The following is a 26,212-nucleotide window of genomic DNA, read 5'->3' as shown; positions in this document are numbered from 1 at the left end:
TGTTAAATAATATAATTTGTTCTCTACCTTTATCTCGGCATTTTATTTGTTTTCAGCAATTGGCGGTGATGTTGATCATCCTACAGGCCATCAACAACTTCCAGGAAGCTCTCTTGCCACTTCTTCTTAAATATTACGGCAATAAGGTAAGCCTCCTGTGATCTTCATGCATTTAATATGTGGATCGTTCGATAACAACAAATGTTAAGAAATACCTAGTACCGGTAACAATTTATTTAAATCCCTTGAAAAAAATATATTACATAATAACTTAACTTCCTGTTTCTTAATCTCTGACCGTTTCATACAATCACAGATGAGGTTGAGGAAGTGACTTTGGATGGGCCCTTTACTTATGACTTCCCTATGCTTTCTTGTCTCTGGTTAGCGCATCAACTGGATATTATACGTGTATCCCTGAGTGAATGTAACGTTCACTTTTACTTAAGAATATCTAACAGTGTTAAAAGCTATAAAGTCAGTTTCCATATTGTACAAAGGTACCGAAAAAAATCCAGAAATCTGGGGGATAAAATGTACATCTAATTTACTTAAACCTAATGTCACTCAAATACATAGTCTGGATACGAAGCTCGGAGAATATATGTAAGTCACTGAGGAGAGAAAGAATTAATCCACCCCTGTTTTATTCACACAAATTTTACATGTAGTCACCAAGACGGTGCAGCGATGAAAGTGCGACATCCTAACCACTGAATGCTCTCGAGACATAACATGATTATCATATAAAAATAACCAAGAATATTTTAAAAGTGGAGAGGAATTATTGTGTAAATTATTATTATTATTATTATTATTATTATTATTATTATTATTATTATTATTATTATTATTATTATTATTATTATTATTATTATTATTATTATTATTATTTTGCTAGTGGCTTTATGTAGCACCGGCACAGATAGGTATTATGCCACGGGGCGAGTTGGCCGTGCGGTTAGGGGCGAGCGGCTGTGAGATTGCATCCGGTAGATAGTGGGTTCGAACCCCACTGTCGGCAGCCTCGAAGATGGTTTTCCGTTGTTTTCCTTTTTCACACCAGGCAAATGCTGGGGCTATACCTTAAGGCCACGGCCACTTCCTTCCCATTCCTAGAACTTTCCTATCCCTTCGTCGTCATAAGACATATCTTGTGTCGGTGTGACGTAAAGAAACAAATTATAAAAAGAAATTGAAAAAATAAGTGCAAATACACAACTATACAATTACTTTGAAGTAACTGTTCATTTTAACATAGGTCTATCTGGATTTAGCGTTATGATTTCCGACACCACTGTAACCATAAAATGAAGTGGCGTATGGCTTTTAGTACCGAGAGGTACTGGGGCTGGTCCTTTGATTTGACTACCGTAGGCGACCTGCACGTCTTGATGAGGATGAAATGATGATGAAGACGACACATACACCCGGCCCCCGTGCTAGCGAAATTAACCAATGATGGTTAAAATTTCTGACCCTGCCGGGAGTCGCACCCGGGACCCCTGTGACCAAAGGCCAGCACGCTATCCATTTAGCCATGGAGCTGGTCACTGTTACCATAGCAACCAGTGGTGGTCTATGTATACTAGGTCAGTTGCGTCATCTTCTCACTGTGCACTTTCTTCTTGTAACTAAGAGCTTGAGGCAATTAACCCTGTTTTATTCCACGGTCTAGAATTAAAATTCTTGGACTGGCCGGAAAACTGCCCAGGGTCTCGGAATAAGAGACGGGCACAAGACCTCTGCACCGCAGGGTTGGCTAATAATTTTTTTAAAATTTATTTATTTTACGCCCACATTGGAGCACTGAAATCAATCTATATACAGTCAAGTCTTATGAATATTGGTTGCAAATTTGGTTGATGTTTCTTCTTTTGTTCCCAGAAATGTATCATTCTCTCTGATCTGGCTGCCCGTTCTTCGTCAGTTATGTTGTACTGTTCGCGTGTATAGGTCTTCAGTTTAAGTCTCACGTCGTTATTTCTCAGGATCCTATTCTCTTCTGTGTTTTCAATGTGTTGAATTGTCAGGCCTAATTCATTTAAATCTTCTTGGACTTCTTTGAACCAGTGATTTTTAGTTTTACTTTTCCAAAAGTAGTTGAATAAATGTTTGAGTATCCTAGTCTCTGGTATTCGTAATATGTGACAGAAAATAGCAACTCTTCTTTTCCGCATTGTATCTATTCTAGACTCAAGACTCCTGGTATACAACTTCATTAGGTAGTAATCGCCATTGTCCATCTGCTTGTGTTTTTTGTTTAGAATTGTTCTAATGATTCGTCTATCTATTTTCTGTAATTTATCTGTACGTTGGCTAATAATAATAATAATAATAATAATAATAATAATAATAATAATAATAATAATAATAATAATAATAATAATAATGTACAGGGAGGTACACCTCAACGCCGCGCATTCAAAATAAGCGCGTTAATGAACTCCTCTATCGAACAAAAGTGGAAACTACTACAACAGGAACTTGGAACTTTAATCAGAAGATGTCACCACTGAAAAATTAAGTAATTGTTTTGTTGTAAAGTTTCCTAAACTGAGTGAATTTCTCCATGTTTTGTTTGCCATTCATCAAAAAGTTTGGTCATTCTTCCATTTATGACACTACCAAAAACCTATTATCATGCACCCTGGTGCAAGGTGTAAGAACTTATAACTTAAAAGAAGTTTTGTATTCCTAGGTTTTTCATAACTGATCTATGTTCATTTATTTTTGGGTTGGCAATACTTCCTTTTCTTTCCGCCAGTTTTGAATCTAGCCAATCAGGAATTCTTGTAATTAATTTTCAACCAATCCCGCATTTCTTGTTCATTTTGTGTTAGCCAATAAAATTTAAGAGGGTGTATCCTGATTATTCTTGAATGATATCGAACCTTCCCTGAGGGGTTATAAACTGCGGCTTTTCACGTTTCTTGGCCAATTGATCGTCGTCTTTCTGAGTGTGTGTGTTTAAGCAGGAGGCGGGCGGCCTCTCTCGTCGGAAGCTAGAACATCTACAAGGTAATGGCCACATAACTTCATTCTTTCTTGCTACCTCCGCAAATTATTCCGAGGGGAAGGCCCGAATCTTTACTATGTAACCTACTTTTCTAAAATGTAACTTGTCTTTTAACTTCATAAAATCTTTAATTGTAAATTGGGGTTAGAGAGTGAGTTACCCTCTCGAGATCCCCTTCATCTTGGTTTGAGGTGACTACGTTTTGTAACTGTTTTTCCTTCTGTAATGTATTAAAGTAATTTATATGCGAGTCACCTCAGTAGTTTGGGAATAGGCCCTGTTTCATCGGACTAGAGCCGTGTAGGTTTTCAAGTTTTTATTATCTTGGAGCGCAGTGTACGCCTCCATTCTTTTTGTATTTGGGCCAGTTATTTAACCTGTTCTTTTTCCATGTTGGGTATTAAATACCCCTGTATACAATTATTTTCAACAATTATTTGTAAGTTGTGCCTTGAGAGGCTAGTGATTGTAAGTTGATGTTGCCTTGAGTAGGCTTGGAAAACTGAGTCTGTTAGCTCTTTTTCAAAGTTTTGTAACTGTAAAGTGTGCCTCTGGGAGGCTAGATATTGTGATTTAGGGAGCAAGTGCTCTTGAATTAGGGGATTTCTGCCCCTAACTAAACTACTCCACTTCCATTCGTAAAACTGTAAAACTAGGGGCTTGAAGCCCAGAATCTGTAAAAATCACTAATCTTGGACCTTCCTAGCCTTGTTTCAAGATTTTTTGTACCTGACATATTGTTATTTGTTGAGTAGTTTTTTTTTTTTTTTTTTTTTTTTTAGGAAATATAACCTTTCGTTCAAGTTTTAAATTAAATTTGATATTGAATAAAGACCCGTTCACCCCGGCACCTTCTTTCACCTCTTTCTGCTCCACGGGGTAATAATAATAATAATAATAATAATAATAATAATAATAATAATAATATATTTACGAGGTTTAGAATGTATTTCATTTTCTCCCAATTTATAAGCCCATTCATTTCTGTTCCGATTCTGTTACGATTTATCGGAACTCGTTATCTCTCCTGTGGGTGGAATCAAACGTTTGTCGTAAGTGGCTACTAAAAGGGGAACAATCAAACAATCTTTACTCGCTCTCTCGTCTTCTAAGCCCAAAAGCATGTCCGTGATTCTATTGTAGCGGACAAAATGTACAAGTGAATTTTGACACACACTGCGTGAATTGAAGAATTTGTAATATTTCATATTTAAATTTCACTTTGCTGCAGAAATTACCGGATCTCATGAGATCTCCGATGTTAAGCAACATTGGGCATGTCCAACCTTTGGATGGGTTGCCACGCGCTGTTGGGGGGGGGGGTAAGGGAATGGAGGAGCGGAAAGGAACTGGCCACCCTACCGTACGTAAACTCCGGCTCAGGCACACCTCTGCGGAGGTTCGGACATGCCTTCGAGCAGAATATACCCTTACCTTACCTTATCAGAAATTAGGCCAGTTCCCAGTATATTCTTGTACACTCAGTTCATAATAAGATTTGTGTGCTTGTTGCTTGTGGAGCTCCAAGCTGCACGAGAGTGCTCGTTGGTGTTCAGTCTCTCCGCATTCAAAAAATAAGTGGTTTACATCGCCACTTTCTGTAGTACTGAAGGGGCAACTGGTTCTAGCGGCAAGGGCGTAACGTATACGATTCGGGCCCGCCTGCCAAAATAAAAATTCGGGCCGCTCTCATACTGCAAACCCTATGAATAACTAATATAAATTTTATTTCATTAGGTAGATGTAATGCAATATATTGTCAAGTTATATGGACAAAGGGATTATTCTTTAAGATTGTTACAAATAATGTTTAATGGGCTTTATTTGACTGCCTTCGTCGTTTAACAGTTGAACTCCTGAACTGTCAAGCATGCACCACTTAGATGATCGAACTTAACTTTAATTGGTTTTGTTTTTCAGTAACTACAGAACTATACTCTGTAACTAATTCCAAAGTCTTCGTTATAATAATATATTCGATTACAAAAAACGAAAAATTTAGGGAGCAAAAAAATGTGCAGACAACAAAAAGTACCCGGTTTTGTGGGATATGATGGTGAAGGAGGGACGTATATACATTAAAACGGGAAAAAAAGCTGCAAAGTTTTTTGATGTTCTCTGAGCGAATTTCGAGAGAGGGGTAAAGGTTGACAGTATACAACTTAAGCGTGGCAATAATAGTTTTGTTTTTAGATTGTGATTCAATACCATACAATGAAACTTTCACCAAAGGAACTACATTACACATCTATTTCAATTCAATAGAAATATAGCGTGATTATACAATTAAAATAATTTAGTATTTGACTACTCACTAACAAATTAACGGGCATTAAAGGGACTGACTAATGCGCGCGGCAAGCGGGTGAATCATACCTCAGTGTCCATGACCTTGGCAAAAAATTGTACCCCTGCTTCCCTTCCCCACAGCACATGCAAAGTCTCCACCATACAAATCGGTTAGGCGCGACAAACGACATGTTGTTCGTATTTCTGCTAATAATTAAAGAAAATAAAGGAAAGAATTAGCTGACAAGACAATAGGGCTTGTACAAATTGCTTTTTTAAATAATATTCCTAATTCCTACTTTCAGCCGGCTAAAATGTAATATTTTTTCCACAAGTAACCGCCGCTCCTTATTCAAAACGCACAACTGATAAGCCTAATTTATTAGTGCCTTCGTGCAGAGAGATCTCATTCGAAACTGAGTTATATGAGTATTATTTTCATTTATTTGCGAGAAGAATGCGGGGCCCCTTAAAGGCCCGGGCCCGCCTGCATTGCAGGCCTTGCAGGCCCTAACGTTGCGTCCCTGTCTAGCGGTGACACTATCTTCTTCTTATGTGCTGGAAATGATCCACGATAAACCTCATCCGTATAATTGTATATGTCCTCTGGCCCAAAGAACGTGTGTATACCATGGCTGTATTGATATATTTGCCTTAATATTAGTACTAAATGTTATTAGAATTATGCCTACCATGCTCCATTGTTATGAGAAAAATAAAATTATCTACGAAAACAACACAGATACTGGTATATCATGTTAGTCATTGAACTTTAGTACACAGTATTCATTTATTTATTTAATTGCACAATATCTGCCGCTGTATAGGGGTGAATTCATTACAGATCTGGCGGTTGTTTCGAGCATGGAAGTCTGTACAGAGGAAGCGTATCGCAAGAAACGGTTCATTGTGAGCCCCGTGTTTGACCTACATGTCAACGATATTTTGTTATGTACAACTCCTGTTACTTTAACCTGTCTCAGTCTCATCTTTTTCTTGGACAACATTAAATAGACTGATATGTGTTAGTGAGGAAAGCAACGGAAACTACCCCACTCCTCATTTCCCTAGTACACCTCTTCAGTGACACTTAGGCCACCTTTGTAGACAGCTGTGTGTCCTGGTGTATTCAAGAGTAAACACTGCTGCTCCTAGATGCCACTTAGTGTGGATGTGTCCCTCAGGGTGCCCTAACTTCATGTTTGCACTTTGTGAATCAGAGTTGATCAGAGTCTTAAGGAACTATGTGTGTCGACTGTAATACATTGCTTCACGTATAGCTTAGACTTCAGCTATGAAGATGGACGCGTCGTTAAGTAGAGACAACGAACGATAATCCTCAGTTTGTGGGCAGCAGTAAGTAAATCCAACATAGTTCTTAAATCTGGTTCAGTCAGTGTATCTGTGAGTGTTGTCGGACCATGTGGAGTTGATTGTCTTATCGCATTTTGGTTTACGTTAGCTCCAAGTTGAAAGAAATGAAGAAGAAGAAAGGTTCCTTATATACTGAGAAAAAAATAAGTATAATCGTCATCTTCTGGATCTCCCTCAGCTTCTCTTGTCTTTTATGACTGAATCAGTTGTTTTTCTTGGTAATCTAACCACCTCCATTCACTTACAACAGAAACCGGTTGTAACACAATTTTATCCATCCAGTTAATTTTTAACTAAGGCTTTATCTCTTTATTGAAATGCCTTTCTCCCTTTAAAATATGTATAATAATAATAATAATAATAATAATAATAATAATAATAATATTTTTCAGCTATTGCTGTTGATTTTACTATATACATTATTATAAACCGGTATGCCTTTCAGCAGTCTGCAACCCTCTGTGAATGTACTAATAATGTATTATTATTATTATTATTATTATTATTATTATTATTATTATTATTATTATTATTATTATTATTATTATTATTATTATTATTATTATTATTAAGAAGTAGCTTTGTAAACTTAAATCATGGAGATCAGAATATGTAGGTGTTGTTTTATTCCTTGTTATTTTACAGATGAGCAAGATTTTTAACTCCGAGAAGCTGTTCGGGTATGAGTCTGGCGATTTCTCTCTTAACATGAAACCAAAAGCTAAGCGGAAGCTATCTGACACGGATCCGGCTTTGTTACACTTAATGGAAATTGTTCCAGAGCTGGATATATGTGATCCTCGCATTAAGCAAGCCGACAAAGAGGGAGAAATGGACTACTTTGAGGTAAGAATTTGTCGTCACTAAGGTAAGTTGTGTTGCAATAACTCTAGTTCAGCTATTACTATTTATTTTACCATATGTATGCATCATTATTATAGAACGTTATGCCTTTCAGCATTCAGTCTACAACACTCTGTGAATTTATTAATCGTCGCCATAATCCTCCATTTGCAACTGGTACTGTGGCCTTATTTACTTAGATACTTCTTACCTTTAAACTGTTAGCAACAGAGTCTAACCATCGTCGTCTTGGTCTCTCAGTAGGTCTCTCACCCTTCGTAACAGAGTCCATTATTCTTCTAGGTAACCTGTCCTCCTCCATTTGCCTCACATGACCCCACCACCGAAGCCGGTTTTTTCGTACAGCTTCATACATTGAGTTCATTCCTAACTTAGCTTTTATCTCCTCATTCCGAGTACTCTCCTGCCAATGTTCCCACCTGTTTTACCAGCAATAATTCTCGCTACTTTCATATCTGTTACTTCTGACTTATGAATAAGATATCCTAAGTTCACCCAGCTTTCACTCCCGTAAAGCAACGTTGGTCTGAAAACAGATCGATGTAAAGAGTTTCATCCGGGAGCCGATTTCACTAGAATACTGGAATTTACATTTATTGTTAGACTTTTTGTAAACGTCCTCCTAAATCCTAGCGACCAGGAAATAGCCGTACACATAAGGGAGTAGGAGGCATTCCCAAGCCTCGCATTTCTCGTGGCCCAGTGTCAAACTGTTATAAAATCACCGCATAACAAGCAGAGTGTAGCTTCCACAGCAGTCCCAGTCTCATCCATGGCTGTGACAATATGGAAGCTGCAGGGATGTCGGTGGTGCTGAGTAATGGCATTTGGAGCACAACTAGTGTCTACGTGTTATGAAAGGTGTTGCTCATAGGATCAGTCGTGCTGCAGTAGCGCCTTCTGGTCCAGTGAGGAAAGAAATGGCAAACTACCTCGCTCCTCATCTTGCCTAGTATGCCTCATTCGGGCTCTGCCGTTAGTTTTTGCAGTTTCCCTATAACTGCAGAGTCTTTAGTGGTGCTATTTGAGGATCCAACCAGCCTCTGGGTTGATGACCTAACAGACAGACAACAAGGAATGGAAGCAATAATGTACAAGTACAGAGTGATCTGGCTACGTGATTCGATTCACGTAGCTATGAGCTTGCATTTACGAGACGGTGGATGCTAACCCCATTGTCTTGGCTACGCGGTTCGATTCACGTACCTGTGAGCTTGCATTCAAGAGACGGTGGGTTCTAACGGCATTGTCGGCAGCCCCGTAGATGATTTTCCGTGGATTCCCATTTTCAAGCCAGGCACGACACGATCGGTCCCTGCCCAGTCCTAGACCTATCCCATCGTTACCATAAGATCTAAGTCGGTGCGACGTGAAACAAATAGCAGTAGGTAGTATACAGGTTGTATGAAACTGTACGTTGGCGACATTTAGTTTTTTTTTTTTTTTTTTTTTTTTTTTACAAGTTGTTTTACGTCGCACGGACTCAGATAGGTCTTATGGTGGTGATGGGAAGGAAAGGGCTAGGAGTGGGAAGGAAGCGGCCGTGGCCTTAATTAAAGTACAGCCCCAGCATTTTCGTGGTGTGAAAATGGGAAACCACAGAAAACCATCTTCAGAGCTGCCGACAGCGGGGTTCGCACCCGCTATCTGCCGAATACTGGATACTGGCCACACTTAAGCGACTGCAGCTATCGAGCTCGGTCATTTAGTTTCTATCGAGCCAATTGCGTATCGAGCACAATGAATAAAAGGATAACAAATAATATATCAAATCATCGATAGGAATATGTAGGTTTTGTTTTATTTCTTGTTATTTTACAGGTGAGCTAGATGTTTCCCGGTTGGGATACTGAAAACGTGCTCAACCCTCGCCAAACTCGAACCTCCCTCTTTCAGTGTATTTGTCATCAGTGATGTTCCCACTCTTGTAGCTTCTGAAACTGTCTTTACAACATTCAGTTTTTAAGATGTACCGTATTCATTGTTCAGAGTTTTAGTATGCTCACTTTGAACATAATTTCACAAGCATGACCACAGAATGGCCTCCAAGATTTAAAGGAGAATTTAGAAACCATAATTAAGCTAACCGTTGTCACTTCTACAGGATCTTTATATGAAATTTGCACACGGTATGAGTGATGCTAGTCGTACGGTAATCTCGCCACTTGCAGCCATGGCAGCGGTGTGATCACTGAACAAGTTGCTGTGTGGTTTGGGTCACTGCATTCGGGAGATAGTGGGTTCGAACTCCACTGTCGGCAGCCTAGAAGATGTTTTTCCGTCCATGGTTTCCCGTTTTCACACCAAGCAAATGGTGGGGCTGTGCCTTAATTAAGGTGACGGTCGCCTCCTTCCCTACTCCTTGCCCTTTTTCCTATTCTATCGTCGTCATAAGACCTACCTGTGTCGGTGTGACGTAGAGCAAATTGAATTGCTGTGTTACCTTCAGCGTCTGACCGACTGCTGAGCGGGTTGATATAACATTAATATGCGACACTGATGAAGGAAGTCACCGTATGACTTCGATAAGCGTTTAGTGTTGTTGTGATCACTATAGCGTAAACGCGTTTATTTTGGCACTGTAATTTCTGTATGAACGCTGTTAGTGCTTAAAAGGTGATGTTTTACATTAGAACATTGTGGAATGCTTCGCGATTATTCGTCTGTCATGGAAGTTCGGTTTCAATTCATGCACAGATTTCCTGGTGTCCGACTTCCATGTTGTCACTGAGTCCGTTCTTAATGAAAATAACAGTAGGAGATGAATTGTGTTAACATAGGAAAAAGCTCGACGAAATGGGAACTCTCTTGGAAAGAAGTGCATCTAAATCCGTCACTGCTAGACCCCCTTTTTAAATCCCTGTAAGGAATGCCGAAATCAACGGTGTACGCCAAGGCCTCTCAAACACCCAAAATCTCACGCGTGCAAACTGCTGCGCAGAGGTCCTGTGCACAGTGCATCGGTTTCACTCGGCTCGGCTCGGCTCGGACCAGCGCGTCGCCTCGGGGTGACTCGGCTAAGCTCGGTTCAACTCGGTTCGGATTTGGAGCGCTACGGAGCAAATGAGGAAGAGGGAAACAGGCGAAGCGAGCGAGACAGGCGTGGGGAAAGAGATAGACAGCGCTATTGCTCCAAATCGAGGAGTGGGGTCTGCACTCTGGTCAAGCAAGCGAAGTCGTCTTTTGCATCTTGCACCGCGCAGTGCACTGCTGCATGCACCCTGAGAGGCCCTGGTGTACGCTAACAACCCTCACACAACAGAACTACAGGAGAACATTCGGCAAATTATATTGAACATTTCACAGGCTGAGGTTCGTAGATAGTCTGCAAACCTGTTTAAGAGGTGGAAAGTGTGTTTGACAGCTGAAGGGCGTCACTTTTGTATGACTTTTAATGCCAGGTAAGATTTTAGTCCCTTAATTCACCAGAAATAGGTTTCTATGACTGTTATATAACGCTGAGTGGTGCGTATTTTACCGGCCACTGGACGAATGTTAACATGGCAATTATCATTGCTCGAATGGTGCTACTGCACAGTTACAAAAAAAAATCTCTGTTTCTTTGGAAGGCCTGCGACTCCGCGGAGAGACACAGCCAAGGTAAAATTTTCAAGGAACTAGGAGTAGACAACAGAACCCCAAGACTCGTTCTACAAACCCTAACTGGCACTCACTCCAAGGTTAAGTTCATAGCTTAGATCTCGTAAACCTTCGAGATTAAAACAGATGCCAGATAACGTGACAGACTTTCCCACCTCCTCTTTAACTGCGTTCTTTAAAAAGTTGAGAGAACAGCGCAAGGAACTAGTCAATTTGGAGAGTGCTAGCTGGGACACAAGAGGAAAGGGCAGGCAGTAGATTATCTGGTCTTTGCAGAGAACATGGCATGGATCGCTGAATCGGGAAATAGCGGCAATCCAGGTCAATTATCTCAGAGGAGAAGCGACCAAAGCAGGACTTAGTGTCAGGACTTAGTCAGATAAGAATTTTCAGACGGATCCTAGGTCCGGTACTGGAAGAATACCGGTGACGTCACAATTCAGAGATCTACTCCCAGATAGGAAGGATCTCTGACTATGCCGCGAAAAGAACGGTAGCTTTCTACGATCAATTGGCAAGATTGTCTCCCAAAAGACTGACCAATCACCTGTGACCTGGTAAAACAAGTGTGTCCGCACCACATGGCTGACTGAGACTGAGAAAGTCATAAAAGAACTGGAACCGACACATTTACGAAACGAATAGGCTGGAAGACAGACCCTGAAGAAAGTCCGTGGTTTTCGGGTAAAACCTCTGAAGACGGACGGTACCCTCGGGTCGGGGGAAGAAATGAGCTCCGCTGGGAAACGGTGCGATGATTCTGGGGATAGATCAAAGCCCAACGGCTCAACAGGCAGTCACGCTCTCTCTCTCTCTCTCTCTCTCTCTCTCTCTCTCTCTCTCTCTCTCTCTCTCTCTCTCTCTCTCTCTCTCTCTCTCTCTCTCCCTCTCTCTCTACATGCGCGATGAATTCTCGAGCATTATGTTTTCCAGAAAATCAAGCTGTTATAGTAGTAGTCCTCATTTTGCGAGGTCATGATAGGATCCCTCCTTTACTGCTTCATTTTCTTCAGCCAATACCCTCATTCTTCAAGGGACTAGAAATAAGGCTGAAGGACTGACAATATGTTTGATTTTATCCCTGAAAACAACTACCACCACCTCCGTACTTCGCCCTAGAGCAATTTTTGTCAAAGTACTTATATCTCCACAATAATTTATTCTTGCTGATTTTTTACTTTTTTATTTCAGGGCACGTATGATGATTACTTGGAGTTATTCGTGCAGCTCGGCTATGTACTTCTCTTCTCGTCCGTCTATCCAATAGCAGCCTTTTGGGCTGTAGTAAACAATATTATCGAAATACGTGCAGACGCCTTCAAACTGTGCCGAGTCTTCCAGAGGCCCATGACCAAAAGAGTGAAAGATACGGGAGCATGGCAGGTATGCTACATTAATTTTTCTAATCTATTCACAGGTAGAAAGTTTATAAATGCTTGCTCACTCTAAATAATGATCCAAATGCTCGTAAATACTAAGGAATAATACGATATTTTTTCTCTCTTAGATCAATATTCTTCAGAGCCGTTTATATAAACCATCATTAATTAAATCAAAACTGTACTACCAAAAAAACCGGTCCCATAGTTCTTCTTATTTTGGTTCTGAACTGAGGGCTCGTGAGACTAACTGAGAAGCTGTCTGATTTATCGATCACGGAAGTCCAGCAATACGACTGAAGTTATAGTCACGCTGACCACGTAACACTACAGTATCTTCTGGTCATCTGGGTGACTTGGCAGGGCAAGGTCCTAATGAGCTGTTGCACCACAGGTTTTTAACTCGTTGTCAAAAGGGTTTCTGTCGAGTAATCAGAGTATTTACCTCATCATCTAAAACATAATGTTACAATAGTTCGTCACCTTCATACAAATACAGCGGCACCCGCCTCTCCATATTCTGCCACACTTCTTGGAGTATGTGGTTGTTGGTGTGGTTAACTTCTATTTTTTCTGAGATCCAAGCGAGCATTCTTGGAGAACAAACTTCTGCAGGTATCCACAAAGAAATTAGCCAGGAAAAATGAAATGAAATGGCGTATGGCTTTTAGTGCCGGGAGTGTCCGAGGACAAGTTCGACTCGCCAGATGCAGGTCTTTTGATTTGGCTCCCGTAGGCGACCTGCGCGTCGTGATGAGGATGAAATGATGATGAAGACCCCACATACATCCAGCCCCAGTGCCAGCGAAATTAACCAATTATGGTTAAAATTCCCGACCCTGCCGGGAATCGAACGCGGGACCCCTGTGACCAAAGGCCAGCACGCTAACCATTTAGCCATGTAGCCGGACATTAGCCAGGAGTGGATGGGGAAATTGCAGTGACTACTTGCCTACTTGGTCTTAGAAAGAAGGGGGGGGGGGGGGAATGATGGACATACAGTAATACCCACATTGTAAAAGTAACTTCCTGACAATAGATTCCAAGTAGATGTGACCGTAAGCAGCAGTATTTACGAAGGAAACGGAATCAATGATTCTCAAGATACTCACTTCGTACTAGACTCCTGATTTTCTCACAATTAAATTGTATTGAAAGATATAACGTGGGGATATTTGTAGTCAAATATCTTCCATCATAGTTTTGAAATAATCTATAATGTTGCCCCGCCTTACGCAAAACCAAGCTACGAATTTGATCTCTGGTGGAATATTGTTTTCATTATTTCTAACTAGGTCCTCCAATTTTTACTCTATATGTTCTATGTACAGTCGTATATCCGCTTTCTTTAATATCCTCTGATATGCTAGATGATGATCATGTCTTGTGGCTTAATCAGCCCAACGATTTCTTCTATAAAGCTGAACGTCGTTTAATATCATGAACACAAGTTTTAGACTGTGCAATCTGCTGGGTTGAGTGGCTCAGACGGTAGAGGCGCTGGCCTTCTGACCCCAACTTGGCAGGTTCGATCCTGGCTCAGTCCGGTGGTATTTGAAGCTGCTCAAATACGTCAGCCTCGTGTCTAGAAGATTTACTGACACGTAAAAGAACTCCTGCGGGACTAAATTTCCTGCACCTCGGCGTCTCCGAAAACCATAAAAGGAGTTAGTGGGACGTAAAGCAAAATTATTATTATTATTATTATTATTATTATTATTATTATTATTATTATTATTATTATTATTATTATTAGACTGTGCAGTCCTACATTTACCACACTCACAGCGGATAGAGCCGATTGATTTAATCTATATTTCTAACGATAGTACTTATTGATTTGCTTTGATCACTAAACATAAACCAAGGTCTTTTGAATTTGTAATTTAATAATCCAGGCATATTACTCAGTAGAGTGTTGCACGATTGATTCATTTGCAGTTAAGGTGTTTTCAGTACTCGTCAACACGTTAATTTCAGCCAAAGTTGTAAAATTGTAAAAGGCTACATGAATCATCGTATTGTTGATCAGTGAGACAATGAAAAAGTAAGTTCTAGTTCGAATTTTTTGCGAACTGCATTTAATCACTATTCGGAGTTAAATTTAGCATGTTAACATATGTTGGTAGTAATTATCTTCTTACAGCGTCCGGAGCTCTCTAATCAAACAAGGGATAGTCATATGAAATGATTTGGTACAGTAACTATAAGTTGTAAAATATACCATTGTTTCTAGGTCAGTCATAGCCTACTAAGAATCTCCTTAAGTCGCAAAAACCATTGCTTTTGTATCATCTTACATCCAAATATAAAACCAGTAATCTTGTCGAATTACAATGACTGTTTTATTATGGGAGTTTTACAGTGGTTTACTAACTAGACTACAAAACAAATTAATAAGGCAGACTTTTCGATTCAGTGAGAGCTTAATGTATTCTTTGTTTTTGGAACTGACACAATCTGAAAAATAGGACTGTTTTTCTATTATTCCCTTTTCGAACAATAACAACAATGATGATGATGATGATGATTATGATTATAATAGCAATAGAAATTCATTGATAACAGAACACTGCAGGTAGAACATTCCATCAAGAGTACATATTAGCAATATTCTGAATAGTCACTGTGTAAATACATTACATCGGTCGTCGGTAGACGTTTTAGCACACCAGTGAAGTTTAGTACCTACTTTTATTTATCTATTAGAACACCTTCCATGAGATGTATGATAGAAGAAGCACGTTCGACATGAAATTTTATTCTAGTTTGGTGTAATCGACTGTTACAGCGCGCATTCGAGGCCATAGGAGCAATGTCAGTGATGACTAACTGCGGCCTCATGTGCATCAACCCTCAACTTCGTCAACAGCGACCCGATGTTGGTGCTGTCGAATGGGTGCTGTTCTTCGTGTTTCTGGAGCATCTTCTGCTAGTAATACGGCATATACTTCACAAAGTGATCCCAGATAAACCAGAGTGGGTGCGGATAGCGCTTGCCAAGAACAATTACCAGTCTAAACAGGCGCTCAAGAATGAGGTAAGATACTGTGTAAAGTCTCTAATTTTTTCGGGTTGTTCAGAAAACTAACTTCTCGGTCAATTTTACAGACTCTGTAGAGTGTTCTACTCTTTCTCTTATTTTCATAAATTATTCATATTTATAGTCGATATACTGACATAGAAGTAAGTATTCGTACAACCACTAAGAAACGACCAATATTTGTGGAACTCCCAATACATGCAAACAAACAAATACTTCTGATATACATAAAAATCCTCTCCTGCGAACCATGTGACTTTGCCGCGGTGGGGAGGCTTGCGTGTCCCAATGATGCAGGTAGCCGAGCCGCAGGTGCACCATATCGCATGGGTATCTGTTGAGAGACCAGACTAAGGATGGTTCATCGAAAGGGGGTAGCAGCCTTTCGGAAGTTGCAAGGGCGGCAGTCTATATGATTGACTGATATGGCCTTGTAATAATACTCAACATGGCTTAGCTGTGTTGATACTGCTACACGGCTGAAAGCAACGGGAAACTACAGCCGTAACTAACTCACTCCCGAGGACATGCAGCTCTCTCTCTATGAATGATGTACTGATGATGGCTTCCTCCCGGGTAAAATATTCCGGAGGTAAACTAGTCCCCCATTCGGATCTCCGGGTGGGGACTACACGAGAGAGAGCGATCATCAGGAAGATGAATACTGACATTCTGCGAGTCGGAGCGTGGAATGTTAGAAGTTTGAATCGTCGTGGTAGATTAGAGAATCTGAAAAGGGAGATGGATAGACTAAAGTTAGATGTAGTTGGTATAAGTGAAGTACGTTGGCAGGAAGAATAGGATTTTTGGTCAGGCGACTACCGAATTATAAACACAAAATCAAACAGGGGTAATGCAGGAGTTGGTTTAATAATGAATAAGAAAATAGGGCAGCGGGTAAGCTATTACGACCAGCATAGAGAAAGAATTATTGTCGTCAAGATAGACACCAAACCAATGCCCACCACAATAGTGCAGGTCTATATGCCTACCAGCTCAGCGGATGATGAGGAAGTCGAAAGAATATATGAAGAGATAGAAGATTTAATACAATATGTAAAAGGTGACGAGAATCTAATTGTGATGGGAGACTGGAATGCAGTGGTAGGCCAAGGAAGAGAAGTTAATACAGTAGGAGAATTCGGATTGGGACAAAGGAACTAAAGAGGAAGTTGGCTGGTTGAATTCTGCACTGATCATAATTCAGTCCTTGCCAATACTTGGTTCAAACACCACAAACGACGGCTGTATACGTGGACGAAACCCGGAGACACTGGAAGGTATCAAATAGACTTCATTATGATTAGGCAGAGATTCAGATACCAGGTGTTGGATTGCAAAACTTTCCCAGGAGCAGACGTGGACTCTGACCACAACTTGTTGGTCATGAAATGCCATCTGAAGCTGAAGAAATTGAAGAAAGGAAAGAATGCAAAAAGATGGGATCTAGACAAGTTGAAAGAAAAGAGTGTGAGGGATTGTTTCAAGGAACATGTTGCACAAGGACTAAATGGAAAAGCTGAAGGAAACACAATATAGGAAGAGTGGATAGTCACGAAAAATGAAGTCGGTAGGGCTGCTGAAGAAATGTTAGGAAGGAAGAAAGATCAACTAAGAATCAGTGGATAGCTCAGGAGATACTAGACCTGACTGATGAACGACGAAAACACAATAATGCTAGAAATGAAGAGGGCAGAAAAGAATACAGGCGATTAAAGAATCAAGTGGATAGAAAGTGCAAGGTAGCTAAGGAAGAATGGCTTAAGGAAAAGTGCAAGGATGTCGAAGGTTGTATGGTTCTAGGAAAGGTAGATGCTGCATACAGGAAAATCAAAGAAACCGTTGGAGAAAGGAAATCTAGGTGTATGAATATTAAGAGCTTAGGTGGAAACCCACTTCTAGGGAAAGAAGATAAAGCAGAAAGATGGCAGGAACATATCCAACAGTTGTATCAAGGTAAAGAAGTATATAATTTGGTTCTGGAACAAGAAGAGGCTGTTGATGCTGATGAAATGGGAGATCCAATTTTGAGTTCAGAGTTTGACAGAGCTGTGAACGATCTAAATAGGAACAAGGCACCTGGAATTGATGACATTCCCTCTGAATTACTGACTGCCTGAGGAGAAACCAGCATGACAAGGTTATTCCATTTAGTGTGTAAGATGTATGAGACAGAAGAAGTCCCATCCGATTTTCGTCAGAATGTTGTTATATCTATTCCCAAGAAAGCCGGTGCTGACAGGTGTGAAAACTACCGCACCATCAGTTTAGTATCTCATGCCTGCAAAATTTTAACACGTATTATTTACAGAAGAATGGAGAAACAAGTTGAAGCTGAGTTGGGAGGAGATCAATTTGGCTTCAGAAGAAATGTAGGAACACGTGAAGCAATCCTGACTTTACGTCTGATCTTAGAGGATCGAATCAAGAAGGACAAGCACACGTACATGGCATTCGTAGATCTAGAAAAGGCATACGATAATGTTAATTGGACCAAGCTATCTAAGATTCTGAAGGTGATTGGGATCAGATACCGAGAACGAAGAATTATCTACAATCTGTATAAAAATCAGTCTGCAGTAATAAGAATCGAGGGCTTTGAAAAAGAAGTAGCAATCCAGAAAGGAGTGAGGCAAGGCTGCAGTTTGTCCCCCCTCCTTTTCAATGTTTACGTAGAACAGGCAGTAAAGGAAATCAAAGAGGAATTTGGAAAGGGAATCACAATCCAAGGAGAGGGAATCAAAACCTTGAGATTTGCCGATGATATTGTTATTTTATCTGAGACTGCAGAAGATCTTGAGAAGCTGCTGAATGGTATGGACAAAGTCTTGAGTAAGGAGTACAAGATGAAAATAAATAAGTCCAAAACAAAAGTAACGGAGTATAGTCGAACGAAGGCAGGTGATGCAGGTAATATTAAATTAGGAATTGAAGTCTTAAAGGAAGTAAATGAATATTCTTACTTGGGTAGTAAAATAACTAACGATGGCAGAAGTAAGGAGGACATAAAATGCAGATTAGCACAAGCAAGGGAGAGCTTTCTTAAGAAAAGAAATTTGCTCACTTCAAACATTGATATAGGAATTAGAAAGATGTTTTTGAAGACTTTTGTGTGGAGCGTGGCATTGTATGGAAGTGAAACATGGACGATAACTAGCTCAGAAAGAAGGAAAATAGAAGCTTCTGAAATGTGGTGTTACAGAAGAATGCTGAAGGTGAGATGGATAGATCGAATCACAAATGAAGAGATACTGAATCGAATTGGCGAGAAGAGATCGATTTTGCTAAATTTGACGAGAAGAAGAGATAGAATGGTAGGACACATCTTAAGACACCCAGGACTTGTTCAGTTGGTTTTTGAAGGAAGTGTAGGTGGTAAGAACGGTAGGGATAGACCAAGGTATGAATATGACAGGCAGATTAGAGCAGATGTAGGATGCAATAGTTACGTAGAAATGAAAAAGTTAGCACGGGATAGGGTGGCATGGAGGGCTGCATCAAACCACTCTATGGACTGATGACTCACACAACAACAACATACATAAAAATAACTGATCACTTGTACGTATGGACACATTAATAATACAATGTTAACGTTCTTTATACAAAAAAATAAATATTTTAAGCCAGACAAAAATATTCGTACACTCACGTAACATTAATATTTTTGAACGAAAACAAAAATGATGAATTCCGTCCGTCAATACTTGTTGTATCACTGTGAATCGCTTCCTTCAGTCTCTTGCTTATATTTGGCACCAGATTTCCAGTTGTTTCTGCTCCAATATTATACCATTCCTTCAAAAGCGATTATTTTGGCTGAGATTTATGTGGTGTCTTCGTACTCTGATTTCCAGTTTTCCAGAGATGCTCAATAGGATTGAGATCGATGGACTATGCTGGAATTCTTAGGGTGTTAGGCATATTATAAAGCACCCGGGGACGGACAATCTCAGCAGTATGAATGAGATCGTTGTGGTGCTGGAAGTAGTAATCTTTCCCAAACACTGTTTCTCTACATTCTTCTTCAAATAAGCAAATCTGTCCATAGTTCTGTCGATGAAACTGCTCACCGATATCAGATGCGGCCATACACGTCCAGACCGTAAAGCAACGTCCACAATGCTTCACAGTAGCTTGAAGATTCTGGATGTCAAGAGCAAATATCCAAAAGAAAACAACACGATGTGTTGTCGATGATTTCCGACATAGGAGTAATGTTACGAAAATGTTGCAAACTTGGGGCTCGGAATACTTGGGACTACTGTCGCATGTTTTAATTATGGACACTTGAGTTTATGCGTTAATTACGAATGAACCGATAGACCTATTTCAAAATTAGTTATACCAGTATTTTCCTTGTTTAATCCTGAATTAGAGCGTATAAGAAAAATTGTTTTTGAAGTTCATTATTTTTTATTTGTGGTTATAGTAAGTATTGTCCGGGTTTTTGGCTTCTTCCTAGGGACCGCTCACTTAAAAATACATACATGGAAAACTACATATCTAATGGCAATGCCATTTTTATATGTTATAGTCACATATATTCGTAATGTAATACTCAAGTTACAACTTTTTCAACCATTCTTAAGGGAAGTCCTTATCATTTGTCTAAAGCAACTTTTTCCCAGCCCAAGGTAAACGTACAACAGGAAATTTGGTTTTATTTTGAAGCACTCAGTCGTGGTCAACCGTACAGTGTAATACTGAATTTATGAAGAGTAATATTGATGGGAAGTTATTTGTGCGTCGGACCGTGCGATTAATAGCAGGCAGGGTTGCCGCGTACACTCGCCCCGGGCAGGTGTGATGTGAAATGCCGGTGACCTCGATTTGTCCGCATGTTATATTTGTCAGTCTGCCTGTGTTCTGCATGTTAGACACATCAATTCAAGATTTTGTCAGAGATCGAACTTGCAATGGTTGTGTGTGCTATTTGTTTCCTTCAAAGTGAGGTGGAAATGTAGGCGACACCGGTTCCCTGTCTACCAGAAAGTGGCAGATCTTCACGGATTATCGTTGTCATCAGTGAATACAGCAGAAGCCAGTTCAAAGGAGATTGTTAGAAATATTTAATCCAGGTCAAGAAAGAAGCAGTGTTTGAGGCCGGGGCGTTCGAAAATCCAATTCGGTGATTTTACTTTGGCCACAATACCAAGAAATATAGACGATTTTTACATGAATAAGGCGGTCCCCACAATTAAAAGCCTTCACCTCAACTGTTGGAATATATGGGGGATTTTCCTAATATGTCAATTTCTACACTTTTAAACTCTGGAAACAATGTAGAAAGCACGCTAAGAAAATGGAAGATTGCCACTGGGAGAAAGATGGGCTGGCTGAAAGTGTCCCTCATTTCGAGCCAGTCATAATCAACATGATTCATCGGAGCACAGTGATACTTCAGACGAAGAATATTAACAGAATTAAATATTGTAAAGGTATGCAAATAATATAAATAACCCTTATAAAAATTGTACATTCCTAAATTAGGAAGCCAACCAGTTGTAAATCTGCAATTGAACGCCCAAAGTCCTTATGAGAAAAGGTGAAGGGAAGTGGAATCTGTACGAGGAGATTGAAAGTAAACAAAAAACTGCGTTCGTTGCGCGCTGTGTTTACTACTGAACGCAGTAACGCTGACCAGTTTTCATCACCCTGTCTGCTGTTAATCGCACGGTCCAACGCGCACACAGCTTCTCATCAATATTACTCTTTATAAATTCAACATTACTGTTACAGTGCTTGTAGTTTCTGATGACCACGATTGCGTGCTTCAAAACAAACCCAAGTTTCCTGCTGTACGTTTATCCTGGACTGAGAAAAAGTTGCTGTAGAAAAATAAGAACTTTCTTTGGGGTGGTTGAAAAATTTAACTTGAGTATTACACTACGAATACATGTGGCTATAACATACAAAAAATGTTATTACCATCCGATAAGTCGATTTCCGTGTAGGCCCTATATATTTTTAACTGAGTGGTTCCCAGAGAAGCCAAAAAACCGCACAATATTTACTACAACCACAAATAAAAACAATTAATGAACTTCAAAAACAATTTATCTTAATAAACACTAATGCAGAATTAAACAAGGAAAATATTGGTATAATTCATTTTGAAATAGGCCTATCAGTTCCTTAGTAATTAGAGCCTAAACTCCAGTGTCTATACTAAAAAATTAGACAGTAAGGAGGTGAGATGCTCGAGTAAGTGGTATGTTCCGAGCTGTCAGTGGAGAGATGGCATGAAATGACATTAGCTTGAGAGGACCTTTCAAAAGTAGGATAGATCATAACATGCAAATAAAGTTGGAATTTAACACGACAAATTGTGGCAAATATTCATTCATAGGATGAGGAATGAGGGATTGGAATAATTTATCAATGGAAATATTCGATAAATTTCCAAGTTCTTTGAAAATATTTAAGAAAAGGCTTAGGTAAACAAATGACATGGAATCTGCCACCTGAGCGACAGCCCTAAACGCAGATCATTGATGACTGAAAATATATCTTTGCTTACTCTCTAACATAGTGCATCTGTCCAATGCACCCTTCGCTAATAAACTTACGTGCCGCTAGTGTTATTTTATTACGAAAGCAGCGTATAGGGCAATTCGTAGCTATTATTTGTACTTAAACTCAATCTAAAAGCATATAATTGCACCCGTTTGTTAGCAAATTGTATTAACTATTCAAGAAATCTCTATGATAATATGGTCCTTCCTTTCGATAGTGATTGTTCGCAGGCACTTAAGAATTTTCAGCCGATCACTTTCTGTGTCAGGGAGTGTAGAAGTATTTCAAGGTGTATGAAGTTTTTAAAAAAAAATGTTCTAAAGAAGATTTGAGTTTTTGACTGAGAAACAAAAGTTTACAGCGATACATGTCTACAGTGGTCCCTTAGCCGTACCCTGCCAGAATGAAATACTATGTTAAGGACTGCTTTAGGAGAATTCAATTTTAGCCAGAGAATGAGGAAAGGAATTAGTGGCAATGTTGTACAGCAGTTCGCATAGGACGAGATTACCGCGGTGCAATAGGTTGGTTGCTGGATTTCCACCCGAATGACCAAGGTTTAAATCCCGGTGAGTCCCAGGTTGGAATATTCACCTGAAAATCACATGAGGTCAGGCTGAAATTAAAGATTAAAAGGTAACTAGGATACACTGAAGGATTTTTTTAATAGTTGCACATAAACTTTTAGCACAAATATTACTCTTCAGTATGAATTGGAACACACAGAGCCGTCTGTAAGCAGACTCCCCTGGAACAGAGTAACGTCTAGGAGATTTTATTCGATGAATGGTTGGTCACCATGTAAAATTTTTAAATTTCGTCAACGTACTAATCGAAAGACTTGTGAAAAAGTGGAATGAAAGATTGTTATACAAACAGTTGGATTAGATTCGAGACCTAAGTCACTTAGCAAATTTCTGACAGAACATCAGTAGATCAGTATCTACCTTGCTGCTGTGTAGAAAACTCTATATGAAAAGATGGATGAAGAACTTCCATGTGATTCAACATTCGAGTTGCAGCGTAAAAGGAACCGTTAAATTATCTTTCTCAGCTCGCTCAGAAAAAGAATAAGGTTGTAAAAGAACAAAAATGAAATGTGTAGCTATAAAGACTGTTTCATTAATTTTCTCTCAAAAGGCACTCAGTGAATGTTCTTGCTGCTAGATCTTTTCTTTTAACCTGTGTATTTTTTTTCTCCTTACAGAGAATGTTAAAGAATAGGCGCCAGATTCTACAGAGGAAGTACCGAACTATTCATGGTCCACATAAACGATCGCAGTAATGTCGTCTTCGGTTAGGTAGTGAAAGAAAAATGATACAGTAATACTCCCGAGGAGTAGCAGAATATCAATATAGAAGTCGTCTCTGTGCTGTGCGAGTGCGTGATGTGCTACAAACGAGTGTTTGCAATGTGATATTTATTTTTTTCCGAGTCATATGTTTACTTACCTCCATTTTATATTTTGAATGTTGTAAATATACAAACTTTGTACTTAAGCAGACTTAAGAAAATATTAAGTAAGTTTTAGTACTTAAAAAGGTTGAAGTATGATTGTGAGGCAGTTTTCTGATAATCTGATGCTGCTAAAAGATATTAAATAAAATGTTACTCAGGGAGTAAGATACTGGAATTCTACAAGAATTTAAAGTCGCTGGATAAATGAACATACATAAAAATACATTGATTCTATCAATTAGTTGCAATACTACCTTATATTTCCATTTCTAAATAAGTACTACATTGTTGTATTATTTCCATCAAATTCTTTGCTACATGCATAAGTGTACTTTTCTGGTTGATTTGATCATGGAAATCATTGTGGTCTTCTTCCAATTAATCAACCTCAATGTATCTTGTGTCTTTAAATAAGTGATGGCGTGATAATTTTTCTTCTAGGCACCGGCATGTTTCTAAAGTATTATTATATTTATTATTCTTGCCAAAATAAGTAAAAAGAAAATACAGCCATATGTTGCCTGAAATTTGTAAAACATTACAAACTTTTGTCAATTCAGTTAACTTAAGACAATAATATGGACGAAGTCTGATTAAATGTTTATGAACTATGGTTTTAATATGTTCCCTTTCTATACCAAAGATATTATACCTGTAGACATTATACAAGATTCATGTACTTTTAGTCTCAGATATAGAAGAAATAGTCTAATTAATAAACGAACAAACATCTTGAAGTGTTTAATTTTAAACACAATTATGGGCACAAACATAAATGATAATATTCTTTCAGAATTCATTATTCCCCTTATTTTTAAGCAATTGTCAATTCCTGTTTTAATTCCTCTCTTTTTCCTTTCAAAGCATTGCGAACCGCTGTAATTCCTCAAGTGTTTTTCGGACAAGTAATGTCTTATGAATTGAACTTTACAATACCATATGCATACCTAAACAAAAATCAAATCAAAGAAGAATACATTTATTCAGACGTCTCATAACAGCTATTGTATTTATTACTTCAAAAATACAAATAATATAATTTCCCTATTATGTGTATATCACGCGAAAAAGCTTCCATAAAAGCAATGCTACACCATTATTTCGGTTGCTTTAGGAAAAAGTGTAGGTGTGGATTGTAGTAAAATATTTCAATTATTTATGGTTCTTTATAATTGCATAGGTCTATAATACAGTTATTGAAATTCCTTATAGAAATTGATTGTCAGTAGTGTAAAGAAGTCCGAAGTTGTGTTACTTGCTCCAACTATCAAGCCAATGACGTTAATCTCGTCCTTTTGGTACTTCGACCTATAATAAGTGAATGTTGTACCGTAGATGGAATATTTCTTCGCACTGGTATAAAAAGGTTGATGATCCCGTTCTTACAGTGAGGTCAATTCTTCTTCTGCCCAGACCTTTTTCCAGTTACTTGGAACTTGTATTGCTTGTGAATTAATAATAACAACAATGCTATTAGCTTTACATCCCACGGTTTTCGGAGACGCCGAGGTGCCGGAATTTAGTCCCGCAGGAGTTCTTTTGCGTACCAGTAAATCTACCAACACGAGGGTGACGTATTTGAGCACCTTCAAATACCACCGGACTGAGCCAGGATCGAACCTGCCAAGTTGCGGTCAGAAGGCCAGCGCCTCAACCGTCTGAGCCTCTCAGTCCGGCATGCACGTGAATTAAGTCCAGATTTACGGCAGGATATCTTTGCTTACGCCAACTCAGTGTAGCAGAATGTGTTCACTAGACCCATTGCGTGTTTCTATTGGAGTTTGTAATGCAACATATTTCTTGTAAATGATGTGTATTAAGACGAACACAAACACCTAGTCTCAAGGTTTGAGGCGTTAACTAGACGCGGTGGCTCGGCGAGGAATCGAACCTAGGGTCATCTGAACAGACAGATCCAACGCTAGCCATTGAACCAACGAGCCAGACAACATTAAGGCCAACACTCCTTAGAACTTAAAGCTTTTCCAATATAATAAATAAAATGTGTGTGAGGTGGTGGTGGTGGTGATTATTGTTTTAAGAGGAAGTACTACCAGGTAACCATCCTCTATATAACACTACCTAATCAGAGAGAAATATGGAAGGGATCCGAGACTTCGAAATATGAAGATATCGGCCAGAGAAAGACAAGGGCCACGAAAGGCGTGAAAATGAAAGACTCTCTCTAATAACGTCGGAGCCGGAAGATAATAAGAGTTGACCGAGGGAAATCGGATAGGGTAGATGAAAGTGAGTAGCCTGACACAAGTACAGTAAGTGGAAGTAATACCAGGACTCAGCTAAGGGCTCCTAGGTTACCAATCCACGTTCCCAACTTAAGAGCCCCTGGGGCCCCTTCTAGTCGCCTCTTACGACAGGTAGATGATACAGTGGCCCCCATCTACAGTAGGAAAATGTGTGTGGGTATACTGTAGTGCATTAGATAAGTGTTATTAGTTTAACAGACGCATTCTGATCCTTCATTGTTTCTCAGAGATTAGCAAATAAGTTTCCAATGAGGAGCTAGAGGGTGTTGCTCAGTCGATGAAAGAAAGGTATACTCAATTCACCTAGAAGGACGCGGGTTCTATTCTCCGTCAGGAATTAAAATGTCGACTTCCTCTTATGGCGAGGCACATGGCCATAGGATTCAAAACCTACACCAC

At 39.4% G+C, this 26,212-nt stretch overlaps 1 protein-coding gene across 7 annotated transcripts in view; it reads left to right on the top strand.

Moving 5' to 3' along the window:
* The window catches only part of Axs (Abnormal X segregation), a 177,344-nt gene extending 153,577 nt beyond the window's left edge, over window positions 1-23,767 (top strand). For all 7 annotated transcript variants that reach the window (XM_067147280.2, XM_067147277.2, XM_067147275.2 and 4 more), the window contains 5 exons: window positions 57-146; window positions 7,328-7,528; window positions 12,338-12,529; window positions 15,317-15,565; window positions 23,295-23,767. In XM_067147280.2, coding sequence (XP_067003381.1) covers window positions 57-146; window positions 7,328-7,528; window positions 12,338-12,529; window positions 15,317-15,565; window positions 23,295-23,372 — 810 coding nt within the window. In that variant the 3' untranslated portion in view covers window positions 23,373-23,767. The remainder of the gene's footprint in view (window positions 1-56; window positions 147-7,327; window positions 7,529-12,337; window positions 12,530-15,316; window positions 15,566-23,294) is intronic.
* The last annotated feature ends 2,445 nt before the right edge of the window (window positions 23,768-26,212 follow it).

This window comes from Anabrus simplex, chromosome 5 (assembly GCF_040414725.1).
Source record: "Anabrus simplex isolate iqAnaSimp1 chromosome 5, ASM4041472v1, whole genome shotgun sequence".
Lineage (NCBI taxonomy): Eukaryota > Metazoa > Arthropoda > Insecta > Orthoptera > Tettigoniidae > Anabrus > Anabrus simplex.
The sequence above is the reverse complement of the archived record's forward strand: the minus strand, read 5'-3'. Positions and strand labels throughout refer to the sequence as shown.